The sequence below is a fragment of the Macaca thibetana genome, chromosome 3 (assembly GCF_024542745.1).
Source record: "Macaca thibetana thibetana isolate TM-01 chromosome 3, ASM2454274v1, whole genome shotgun sequence".
Taxonomy (NCBI): Eukaryota; Metazoa; Chordata; class Mammalia; order Primates; family Cercopithecidae; genus Macaca; species Macaca thibetana.
Window position 1 is genome coordinate 21,535,740 of NC_065580.1, and position 13,438 is coordinate 21,549,177.

Sequence of the window (13,438 nt, forward strand, 5' to 3'; positions counted from 1 at the left end):
CAGTGTCTTCCCCTCAGAGACCTGGCCTCCCTCATTTGTCCCATTTCTGTCAGTGATTTCAATTCCACTGCAAACCCGGGCTAGAATGCTCCAAATCACATGTTGTAAACTAGAAGGTGCTCTCCTTCCACCCTGGTTATCATTGACAGGCTTCTCTTAGTAGAGAAAATGTTTAATTTTTAAAAGTTTGGAATCTGAAGAGAAAATCCTTTCAGTTTTCAATCTGCCAGTTCTCTCTTCTGTTTCGTGGATATAGCCTTAATTCTTTATAAGAAATAAAAGCTTCTGAGACTTCAAGGAAGTTTGGGAACTGAGAACTGTAGTAAATCAGGGAAGCAAGCCAGTCCTGGCAATCTGTTGGAAGGGCAGTTTTTCGAAGCCCGGGAGGTCAGAGGCCAGGCTTCTAGAGGTCATGTCTGAGGCGTGTAAGTGAGACTTGGAGCAGGAGATAATAAACATAAGCTTCAGGCGTTTGGAAGGGCAAGAAAGGAGAGTTTAAGAAGATTTTCAAAAGATATATCAACTTCAGTTTCAGCTACTTGGGAGGCTGAGGCTGGAGGATCACCTGAGCCCAGGAAACCGAGGCTATGATGAGCCATGATCACACCACTGCACTCCAGCCTGGAAGACAGAGTGAGACCCTGTCTCAAAAAATAAAATATAAATAAAATAGCAATAAAAAATAGATGTAACAAGATCAGCTGAGGGGAATGTATTTTGGAAGAGAGGGAGCTATTGAGAGCAGAAGAATTAATGAGTGGATTTTAATAATGCTACAGAAATAAAGTTCAAAGGAGAAAGAAAGATAGTCTAGAGTCTAAATTAAGTGATTGGCTTTGAAGAGAAGAGACATATTTTTATCCAAACTCAGAGGAAAGAATGATGGCAGTTATGTCAGGCAGACTTGATGTTAAATAGGGAGGGGTAATTGGGAGGTCACAGACGTGAGACGCCTAGAAAATGCTCAGGTGAATGAGCACGTTGCAGTTTGGGTGAGTGTTGGACAGAGTGATTTTGTCATTGGTTAACCTGGCACTACTTTTCTTCCTTGTCTACTCCTCTGTAATTGGGTTCAGTGGAGAAGGCTGAGGTTAGAGATGACCTCAAGGTGTAAGGTTGATTTTGTTCCCATGTAGATGAACAGCCCCTGTGTATGGATCGCTGCTGCTTTTTCTCACGTACTGTATGTCCCATGTGGCCAGTAGATAACGTTTGATTCATTCTCATTCTGTGCCAGTGCCTTAGACCTAGGTGTCAATGACAGCCAGCTGTCACTCGTTCCTTGGCTTCACAAAGGGAAAGAAAGAAATTCCCATAAGAAGTAAATGTCCTAAAATAGATTATTTATGTTTAATGGAATAATAGAAAATATTTAATGGAATAATTGAGAACCTCCTGGTAATTTTATGAGGGAGTTATTTTTAAAATTTCTATGTGAAAGAATTTCAAAGCAGGGCCCTTCTTTCTGTTCCTAGAGAAAAAAAAATGTGATTTGGTCTTCTCACCAGTGCTTTGTGTAGGAAAGGATGGCAGAATGCTGAGTGAGGGAAGCCCATCAGGTTATTGAAATGGAGCCACTAGAATGTGTGTGTCTCTTTCCAGGACCATGAAACCTCCTTCCCCAGGGCTCTCTCAGCACAGAGGCTCTCCCCTCGGTGGTGCTTCCTAGATGGTGAGTTCTGCATTTCTTGTGGGTATCATGGGAGTTGGGGAGGTTGAAGAGCAAGGCATCATTTGATAGGGGGGACTCTAGTTTTCCAAAAGATTTTTCAGAAAGCCTTCTTGTGACTCCACATGGCTGGTTTTTATGTGCGGAACAATGTGGACCTACTAATGTTGCCCTGTCCTTTCCTGAAGTCATTTCCCGCAACACAACTTGGTTAACTCTGGCTGAACTCAGCATCAAGTTGCTCAGGCTGATGTTTCCTTTTCATCAGCCCTCGTTTCTTAAAACTTGACTGCCTGCCTTAAATTAATTCAGACCAGTAGCTGGATTCTATAAGCATAGGATGGATACTAATTTCTATGTTGTTTGCATCTTATGGAACATTCATATTATTTTTATGAGACCATTATTGCAGTATGATGTATACATTTCTGGAGAAAGGTAGAAAAATTCAGTTGCATTCACATCTGCTTGGATCAGCACAACATATTGCATGCATAACACGTTAGTTATTTTATGGTTGTTTAATGAGTCTGTTTTTATCTCAAATATCTGTCTCCTAGATGCTGCCTGATATTACATTTCTATCCAATTACCCATATTGCATACCTTCTCACCTCTGTATATTCATGCTTACATACTACCCAATGTATCTACTACTCATTCTCTCTCTTGTTCATATGGAGACACGGTTTTCATTGCAGACCTCTTTTTTGTTTATCTGGGTGAGCGTCTGAGAGGATATAAATGTGAATATGAGTATGACAGGATTTGTGAGTGTATGAGCAAGCATTAGGATGGCAGCAGCAGAGATCTATTAAGATTTAAGGACTGTCCAGTAGCCTAGCATGACTGGAATGTAAGGGTTTTAACTGGCATAGTGGAAGAGAAGGTTATAACTTTGGTGCCAGATCACAGAACACTTTAAATGCCATAGGCATATTTTTCTAGTGTTATGAAGATGGCCACTTGTATTTATATGAGATCTAACCCACACAAATCATGATGCAAGTTTTTGTTAATGTCTCGTCAGCTGCCTCTGAGGACTTCCCTCCAGCTTCTTTATTCCATAGCAATGAGAAACATAATCATTTGTCATTCCTGAATTTGCAGAGGAACAACATGTATTTCAGAAAATTATGAAAATATTTATGTTATGTTCTATCTAAAGTCTTAGATAAAACTACAACTGTTGTGGCTAACAGTCTTAACCCAGATGTAGTTTCACTCCATAGGTTTATTAAAAAAACCTTTGAAAGGTAATTGCAGTCATGGTTTAAAAGAACAAAATAGAGTCAATTTCTCCAAGGCAGATTTTATTGTATTCTTAGATTTTAGAGAGCAGGGACAATGATTGGCTGGTTTCTTAGTTCAGTCCCCTTTGGAGAGAAGCTACTCATTAAGTGTTTGTGAATTTAAAATAATTACTTGCATTTTGAGTTTTTCTTTCTTGTGCTGTTTGTTTTGTAGAAAATCTACTTATAATATTTGGGTTTTGTTAGATAGATGTAAGTGAGAAGCACATCATTCTTTTTGGTTTGATTTTTTTTTTTTTGAGATGGGAGTCTGACTCTGTTGCCCAGGCTGGAGTGCAGTGGCATGATCACGGTTCACTGCAACCTTGAACTCCTGGGCTCAGGCAATGCTCCCACCTCAGCTTCCCAAGTACCTGGGACCACAGGGGCATACCACTATCCCCAGCTAATTAAAAAAAATTGTTTTTGTAGAGATGAAGTCTTGCTTTGTTGCCCAGGCTGGTCTCAGACTCCTGGCTTCAAGTAGTTCTCCCACCTGAGCTTCGCGAAATGCAGCTGATAGTTCTTTCTAATATTAAGAATATTTAAAATAATTTCTAGAAACCTAAAATTTCTAATTTAGGTTTTTTTTTTTTCCTCATACCATAGATGCAGCTCAATCTCTTTTAGAGAATGCTTAAATAATTTTTTTGCTGTTTTGGCTTCCTTCAGACATGGCTCTAAGGATGCAGGTTGAAAGTGAAATGATTCATTTAAGACCACATATGGTCCCTGGCCTGAATCTTCAAGCCGTTTTCCAAAATGGGAAGTCACTTCCCTGAGAAGTCTACGTAACCATAGCTTTTTCTAGCTTTATTTACTTAATAAATACATAGCAATTCCTGACTTTCTTTAAGATCCTGTGCTAATTTCAGGAGGCATAAAAGATTAAATGAAACAGATTTTTAAAGAGGCAAAGTCTCTTAGTCTCATGGTTATCTGTGAAGATAGTATGTATAAGAAGTTTTAAAAAATGTAAATGTGCATGGAGGCAGGGTCAATACATTCTGTCTGGGGTAGGGAGGTTGGGACTGAGAAAGGTTTTACAGAAGCAGAAGCATGTGAGCTAGTTCTTTAAAGACAAGTATGATTTAGATGGCAGAGGCAATGGCCAGGGCTTTCTAAGCCTTAGAATAGCAGTGGCAGAGGCATGGAAGTGCTGAAGTTTTCTTAATAGATTTAGGGACTGGCCAGGAGACTAGCACGACCATCATGTAGGGGTTTTGACCAGCATAGTCGAAGAGAAGGTTATAAATTTGATGCCAGATTACAGAACATTCTGAATGCCATCTGCATTTCTTTTTCCCCTAGCAACTTCTGCTGATCGCTTTTATCGAATAGACAGATCTCAGGTAAGTTTTTTTCCAGCCTGCTTGTAAAAGTGAAAAATTCCCAAGTTAATGTACTTTGTTGGTAGCTAATCTCATAAATTTTTCTAACAAAACACACTGAGACACTTACAAATTTTGGAATGGTGTTCATAACCTAAGCTATGAGTCTTTTATTTATCTTCACATGTTTTATGATTTATGGACTCAAGATGATACGGCTTGATCTTGCAAATGAGTACAGAAAATAAGTTGACTTGTAGACATTATCACCAGCCTATACTCCAAATTTTCATTCACAAAGATATTTTTACTCCTTAGCCAAATTTTGTATGTCTTTTTAAGCTCATTTCTGTTTAGCAAGTTTGAGGTCCCAAGTGTATAACTAGACTACTTAGTTTCAATTTGCCAATCCCTAGAGGTCAGCGATGAGAAAAAAAATATGGTTTTGCCCAAGTTAAGAAGTCCTCCCATTATCTAATTATCCTAGAAAAAAAATGTACAGTATTGAACCTAATGATAAAGATGTTAACCATGCTGCTTAGCTTTGACCAGATGATGGGGTGGAAGTCCAGGCTATCATACGCTCTCACTGGGTCAATGGTATGTGGGTGTCACTTCTCTAATAGTATTTGGGAAGATGAGGCCAGCCATTTCTAGATATACCTAAAAAAAATCCTGATTAATTGGAAATCCTGAACCAAGGGGATTCATCTCTCCCCATCTCCCACTGCCTGCCATAGCGCAGCTTTGGGGAGGATCATCAGCTGATCAAGCTCTGACAACACACTGTGATCCTTTGACATGTTGGAGAATTTCATTATTCCTCGAGACCAAGAATACTTGTTTTGTTATTCTTCATGCAACAGACTTCTTGTTCTTCCTTAGGAACATTTGCACTTTGTGATGGAGATTTCCCAAGATGAGATTTTTATTCTGGACCCAGATATGGTGGTGTCACAGCCAGCGGGGACACCTCCGGGCATGCCTGACCTGGTGGTGGAGCAAGCCTCGGGGTGAGTGTCCCTCTCCTTGCCTGTGAGGCTGGCCTCAGGGTGACATCCATGTCTGGTTCGCCTTTGAACTTGACATCATTGTAATGACATCAAATGATTTTGAAATGTAGATTTTCTTGTTGGGTTTCCTTAGAGTGGTTATTGTAAGTCTGTCTTATGAATGGCCGTGCAGAAACACAAAACCAGATTTGCACCATGTCCAAGCCTTCTTTTCTCCATCACAGCAACTCTTCCTAACAAACCTAGAAAACACTAGTACTTGTGTTTGTGCTTACACTTTTGTAGTAACTCTGTTATCTACATTAAAAATTGACACAGGTGATTTGACAGTTTTTCTCCTCTTCCTCCTCGTTGCTATTTCCAGGCTGCTGGAGACACGTAGATTGTATAATAACTATGATGTACCAAGCACTTTTTAGGAGCTCTGTCCTGTGTCTCTCTTCTATTTCTACCACCACTTCATAGTGACTTAATCATCTTAAGTGCTCTGTGCTTATTTTCTCATCTGTAAAATACAAATAATAATAATCCTCACTCAGAGAATTGTTTGGTGATTAAAAGAATTGATACAGATAAAGCACTTAAAGTCATTCCTGGCATTTTTAAAACACGCATTAAATAGAATGTTATAATAATAATAATCATCATCATCATTCCACAGTGACCTTGAAAATTTGGAACAATTATTCTTAATTCATAGATTAAAAAATTGAGACCTAAAGCGTTATGTTACTTGCCTAGTATTTCACAGAAAATAAGTAGAAAAAATGAGATACAGTCCTGGGCTGCCTGATGCCAGAGCCCATGCATTTAATGACCATCTTCTACCACCAAAACATAATTAATATTTCTAGGTTATTTCAGTAATTCAAAACTATTTATTTAGAGAATTTTGTGTGCCAGGTCTTAGTGTCAGCACTTGGGGAATAACAGTACAAAAATAAAAACAGATAAGAATCTTTGCCCTTGTGAAATTTAGTGTTTTACTGGTCTATGGGGCCTGAATTATTGAAATAAGAATTGCTCTAGAAACCATACACAATGTACCCAAATAGTTAATGCAAATGGTATACACATCCTCATACAGTATGAATAAACAGGCCACTAGGCTAGCACAACTGCAATGTCATTTTCATCCCTGTTTTCCCCTTGTCACTTGATATACTTTTTTTTCACTTTTTTGCTTCACTGCTGCTATTTGTGAGTGGTTTCTCACTCTGCCAGGGGCAGTTGATGTCCAGTAGGTACCAAGTCTGGGGGGAGACAAGAGAGGCCACAAGTGGCTGTGTAGAACAGATAGAAAGCTGTTCTCAGGAAGCTAGAGCCACGATGTCAGAGCATGAGGGAAGGCTGACAGGCACAAGGGGTAGCCTGATGCACCCCTGGGAGCCCCAAAGGTGGTGGGGAAGGCCACCTTCGCAGGGCACATCCATGCGTCAGACCCATCAGTAGTGGGGAAAGAAGGTAGAATGTTCTGTCCTACTGCAGAAGCAGCAGGTGCTAGAGCCAGGTTAGCCCACCTAACCTGGCCTCTGGCTCTTGATCTAGTAAGGAGAAAGTCCATTCTGCCAAATTGCCCTGGTCTTTGCTCACTTGGTCATTCTCTTTTTCTTTTTCGTTTTCTTTCTTTCTTTTTTTTTTTTTTTTTTGAGACGGAGTCTCGCTCTGTCGCCCAGGCTGGAGTGCAGTGGCGCAATCTCGGCTCACTGCAAGCTCCGCCTCCTGGGTTCATGCCATTCTCCTGCCTCAGCCTCCCGGGTAGCTGGGACTACAGGTGCCCGCCACCATGCCCGGCTAATTTTTTGTATGGTCGTTTTCTTCATGTCAAATAATGGCCAAAAGGAATTGCTTTGGCCTGGCTAGACCTCTGTTAGCTCTAGCTCCAAAAATAAAGGAGCCTGAAAATCCACCAGGACTTGAATCAGTGCCTTTCTTATTTCTCATCAGTTGCCTCCCCAGAACTAAACCAGGATCAGGGAAGCAGTGAAACAGGATGGACTTTGTTATTTTCTAATCTGCATTTCCACACTAGGTCTATTACTTCTTATTCATGTCACATTTAAAATGACTTAATCTTGAAAATCAGTTTTCTCATCTGTAAAGGGGACAGAATCATACAAATAGTTCATGATTGTTGAGATAAGTGAATGAAATAATAAATATGTAGTATCTGGTAAACATTCCATAAAGATGAATTTTGCCTCTCACATTTACAGGCAAGATTCATCTTCAGAAAGTGGAGATGAAGTCACGTGGCTGACTTTGAATGCGTAACTGTCTGGTGCCCTTCTTTCTCTCAGGATCTCAGACTGGTGGAATCCTGCCCTGCGGAAACGCATGCTGAGTGACAGTGGGCTGGGGATGATAGCTCCCTATTATGAGGACTCAGATCTGAAAGATCTCAGCCACTCCCGCGTGCTACAGTAAGAGTCCTCTCGCTGTTCTTTTCCTCTGTGCCACTGTGATTGCTGGGAGAGGATGTACTGTGGGCTGTGCACCAATGGGCAGGATTCTCTTTTCAATGGCGCTCCGGCTGTCTCGTGCAGGTGCTACTCTGTGTTTGACATTCCATGCAACTTGCTCACTTTTATCTACCCCAAACTCTTCATGGAGCTCCACCTTCCATTTCTCTTGCTTCTGAGCCACCTTGAGCCCTTTGCATGTGGACCTCCCCATACTTTAAACCTCACCAGGGTCTTCTTTTCTGGAGTCTAGCGTTTATCAGACGTCCCTGTTTGCCACATCATAAAGACATGCATGAGAGTGATCATGAGTAGCTTGAAAGTGACACGTGGTTTTTCATTTGTGAACACGTTATCTTGCTGTTTCATTGGTCCTCAGTCCTGAGCCTGTGCACGTGTGCTCTACCCAATATTGCCACATGGTTTTGTTGGCTAAAGCTAGGTGCTGCCCATGTTGTGGTTGCAGTCTCTGTGGGTAAGCAGTAAAGCATTTGTTCGTAGATCAGAACAGTACATGTGCTTTCTTTTGAGGTCTGATCATGGTGAGAGTGTAGGATGCATGCTGAAGTTCCACAACAGTCTTGATGCCTTCGTGCTCAGTGAATCCACCTTCCTATCATCTCTCCTGGTGACAGATATATTCATGAGCTCCTACTCTTTAATTTCAGGCCAATCAGTCCATCTCAGAGGTTACACAAATCCAGTGTGTTCATGAAATTAGACTGGTTTTCAGTTTACCTGGGATCTTAATCAAATAGTGACAATGGCCTTGTAACCACACAGCCTTAGCCTTTTGATAGAATAACGAGATTACTAAAGATTCTTAGAAGCCTAGGGTTAACTAAAGAGGCAAAGGAAGTGCTTTGTTTCTGAAGGAAGACCAGAAGCAATTTCAATATTACGAAGGGGAAAGAAATGAGAAATTTGGAGCTAATTATTTCATTGGCAAAGTTTCGAGGCACACACCCTGAGGGCAAAAGGAGACTGCATTTTAATTGCTTCTCTGTATTACCTCTTATTTTCTTGTGTGAAGAGGGGAAAGGAACAAAAATGAATTACTATGGATTTTTCTTTTTAATTAAACTGTGTTGTTAGTTTCTGATGGCATTTTGATTGCTTACAATTCAGGATGTTTTTCCATTTCCTTTTTATACAGAATTGAGGCTTGTGAACCAGGGTGAGTCAGCCACCCACGGATGGCTAAAAAAGTGGCCATTTATCTGTGGGCAGACTTATTGGAAAATTAGAGTTTTAATTAGCTACAGAAATAAAATTAAGCCTAGACAAACCAGATGAGTATTTTAGTTGTACATATATATAGTCTGTTTCCACAAAGCAAATATGAGCTCAATCTAGTTTTCTAGGTCCTGATTTTTCTATATGTAACATACTGATGTACATATCATGATAAATAAAATAATTATATATAAGATAGTAAATATTCTTCCCACGAATCACAAATAAATTTGCCACTTTACATAATAGCCAGGTTCTTAAAACCATATGTCAAAATCAACTCTTTCTGTTTATTTGAGTTATATTATCCTTTTAGGGATTTCTCATAATTTTTGGTTGATCTTCAATTGACAGCTATAAGTTTTCACAGTCATTTATACTACTTTAATTCTAAAATGCCCTAGAGTAGTAGACGCTTAAAAAAAAAACTTGAAAAATTACTTTGAAAACAAGCAAAGGGACATTCAAACATTCACTCATAGCCTATCGGCTTCTCCAGCTGATTCTCCAGACATCATGCAACAAAGACAAGTCATCTCCACTAGGTTCGGTGTAAATTCCTGCCTCATAAAGGACACAAGCATATTAAAATTGCGTTAAATTACTTAAAAATAAAACTAAACTAGATGCCTTACCTCAACTTTTTAATTAATTCTTTATTAAAATTATTATGTCCATTTCTTAGAATATCTTTTTATTTCCTTCAGACATCGTCTCTGACACAAATACGTATAATTGCAGTTGTGGAAATAACTAACAATGTTAGTAATAACTAGTATTGATGGAATACTTCCCACTTGCTTTGTATCGTAATTAAATAATCTTTCAACAATTTTGAAATTTAGCCATTGCTTAACAGATAAGTAAACTGAGGCTACTAGAGGGTAAAATATTTATCTTAGGTCACTTCAGATGACAAGTGTGGTTTGACCTGAGGTCGGTTTGACTTCTGACTCCATGCTTTTTCCGTTGTCCTACACTATCTTCCCAAAGGGACCATACAAAGTCAGCATACCAGAGCCACAGAGGTTTACTTTGGTTTCTATTTCTCTTTTACATTTGTAAAGTGAAAAATCCTACAATATAGGGGTACTATGCATGTACATTAAATATACAACTGCAAACTTACCCAGAAGTAAATATGGCTGAGAATTAATTTTTAAGCATTTTTTCTTTAAAAGAAGAGATTGAAACAAAATATAATGGTGGTAAACTTCAGTTTAAAATTATTAAACATATATAAACTATATTCTAATCAAAATGAGCATAAAAATTATATAGAAGGCCATCAGGTACCAACCACCTTGATTTATTATGTCGTTGTTTTTCTATATTTGCATTATGTCTTTCAAGCCATAAACGACATAAAGTAGTGGAAAAAACATTGTTTTAGGCCGGGCGCGGTGGTTCACACCTGTAATCCCAGCACATTGGGAGGTCAAGGCGGGCGGATCACGAGGTCAGGAGATCAAGACCATCCTGACTAACACAGTGAAACCCCGTCTCTACTAAAAATACAAAAAATTAGCCGGGCGCGGTAGTGGGCGCCTGTAGTCCCAGCTACTTGGGAGGCTGAGGCAGGAGAATGGCGTGAACCCGGGAGGCGGAGCTTGCCATGAGCTGAGATAGTGCCACTGCACTCCAGCCTGGGCAACAAGCAAGACTCCATCTTGGGGAAAAAAACAAAAAAAAAACAAAAAACAAACAAACAAAAAACATTGTTTTATGGTTTTGTTTTGTACAAGTTGGAGTCTTTCTAATTGGAAAATCTGTAATCTGAGATGCTCCAAAATCCAAAACTTTTAAAGTGCTGACATGATGCTCAAAGGAAGTGCTTATTGGAACATTTTGGATTTCAGATATTTTCATTTGGGATGCTCAGCTGGTGAGTATAATGCAAGTATTCCAAAATCCTAAGAAAATAAAAATCTGAGATACTTCTGGTCCCAAGCTGTTTGGAGAAGGGATACTCAACTTGTATTTTTGTTTTCGCCTGTGTTATATAATGCATATATTTTGGAACTTGCCATTTCACTCAGCATTGTATTTTTGAAATTCATTCATATTGATAGATGTGGGGTTTTAATAATTTTTGTTATAGAATATTTCATCATACATATGCTATAAATTATTTCTCCATTTCGATATTGATTTCTAATATTCTATTATTTTTAAAAATGCAGCAAACTTCCTCTGCTCTTCTGTGTTGCAGAATATATATGCAGTTTCAGCTTCCTCGATATTGCAACATTTACCTTCCCAGTTAGAGTATTTATGAGTCAGTAATTGAAACGGCCCTGAACGCTTGTTGTAATAATCTAGGTATGATCAGCATCTATTGCTTTAAGCTTTAAGGCCCCAGTCAACTTGGGAGATAGGAAAGGTTCAATTTTAACACCCTGTTGACAGTGGCAAATAACTCACTACATAAAAAGAAATCAAAAGAGAAACTTTCAATTCTTAGAACTGAAAATACTACTTATTAGCATTTTCAAGACACTGCTAACGTGGTATTCATAGAACAATTTAGGACTGTAAATTCATTTATCAAGGGAAAAATGATTGTGTGCAAATAAGCAAAGCATTCAATTTGATAAATTGGAAAAAGAATCCCAGCATAAAGAAATGAGAGGGGAGAAAAAAAAGATAATAAGAGAAATCAGTTACAAGGAGAATAAAGCAGACAGATGATGAACCGAAAATAAAATGTTTGGCCAGGCGCGGTGGTTCACGCCTGTAATCCCAGCACTTTGGGAGGCCGAGGCGGGCGGATCACAAGTTCAGGAGATGGAGACCATCCTGGCTAACACAGTGAAACCCTGTCTCTACTAAAAATACAAAATAGCCGGGCATGGTGGCGGGCACCTGTAGTCCCAGCTACTTGGGAGGCTGAGGCAGGAGAATGGCATGAACCCGGGAGGCGGAGCTTGCAGTGAGCCGAGATCGCACCACTGCACTCCAGCCTGGGCGACAGAGTGAGACTCTATCTCAAAAAAAAAAAAAAAAAAAAAAAAGTAACACAAAATAAATAAATAAGTAATTCTTTGAAAAGATAAATAAGACAAAATTCTGAGAAGTCTGATTTAAAAGAAAAAAGTACTGAAAACAGAACTATACCCACAGTGCTTTCCCCATATACCCACAATGCTTTCCAAGTCACTCAGGGCATTTCTGTGCCAAGCAGCCCTTTCCCCTCCAAATTGCAATTGACCTGGCTCTGTTGGATCTTCTCAGCATTTTCCCATGGTTTTAAACTTTAAAATCATCCCTTAGATCCATCAACTTCCCTTTTTCTCAGGCAGAGTGAGAGGCAATTAATATAAAGAGGATGAATTAGATTTCTATCATTACTGGAACTGGTTGCATTTTTATGGACTGTTTCCATTTAGAAACATTATAATTTTAAGAAAGATATACATATGCCTACTTATATGCAGGTCCTATAGGAAAGACTGTAATTCCAAAGTAGGATACATAATGTGTACAGTGTCTTCAAAACCTGTGAACATAATAACGAATATTTGAGAACCAATTTTGAAATGAATTGGTGAGAAGTGGTTGACTGACATTATTACTGCTAGGACCATAATGATTTTGTCTTTAAGTTAAAAAAAACATTTTCAAGGTTCAAGGAAGTTCTATTTAAAATGACATGATTCTGGAAATGTATTTGCTCTTATCATTAATTGTACCACCACGATTAGTGACAAGACTATATTTCATTTGGCAGAAGATTAATAAGGAGGGAATTAACTTAAATTTTAGCAGATAAAATCTATTTGAGTTGTAAGGAAGAATTTTGCCACTTGAGGATCTATGAGATAAGAAAATAGGCATGGAATGAAAACTCTGATGTATTATTCTTCAGTTTTCTTTGAGAAAAGGACTGACTCAAGTCTGAGTCAGATGGGTTAAGAGCAGGCAGGTAAAGGGGCTAGGAGACACTGCTTTTGTTTCTGAATCAGAATAACTTTTTTCTGGTTCTTAGATTTTGTAGTTTGTAAGAAACCCCCAAATGACTGAAAGAGGTGTACTTTTTCTCCGTGTCCCCAAGTCCTAGGCCTGAAAGAACTAAAACGGGCTGTCACACAAATAATATCTTGGCACTAGACTAAGACACAGGGGAAACAGTGTAGTGAACCACACAGAGGGCAGATATTCACTCCAGATAACTGTGTCTAGGCAGGTATCTGGTACCCTATCAGCTACACATGACTAATGGGTTTTTATGATTGGCAGAGGATTTCTCGCGACAAGGAAAGATAATGCTAGCAAATGTTTAACTATAATGTGTGAGGTCTGATTTGTGATTTCATTTGAATCCTAAGAAATAGCGTAAATGATTCAGTCCATCATGTATTGAACAAGTCAATATTAGGCACCTTCAGTGACTGAAGTCAGGCACTGAAGATATAAAACTAAAGAAGAAATAATT

The 13,438-nt window shown here is 39.0% G+C and overlaps 1 protein-coding gene across 8 annotated transcripts in view; it reads left to right on the forward strand.

Annotated features, from left to right (window-relative positions):
* Nucleotides 1-13,438, forward strand: part of DGKI (diacylglycerol kinase iota) — a 464,727-nt gene that overhangs the window by 379,533 nt on the left and 71,756 nt on the right. For 7 of the 8 annotated variants that reach the window (XM_050782372.1, XM_050782378.1, XM_050782371.1 and 4 more), the window contains 4 exons: nucleotides 1,603-1,672; nucleotides 4,273-4,313; nucleotides 5,178-5,305; nucleotides 7,606-7,728. In XM_050782372.1, coding sequence (XP_050638329.1) covers nucleotides 1,603-1,672; nucleotides 4,273-4,313; nucleotides 5,178-5,305; nucleotides 7,606-7,728 — 362 coding nt within the window. The remainder of the gene's footprint in view (nucleotides 1-1,602; nucleotides 1,673-4,272; nucleotides 4,314-5,177; nucleotides 5,306-7,605; nucleotides 7,729-13,438) is intronic. The other variant, XM_050782373.1, reaches the window with a different exon arrangement.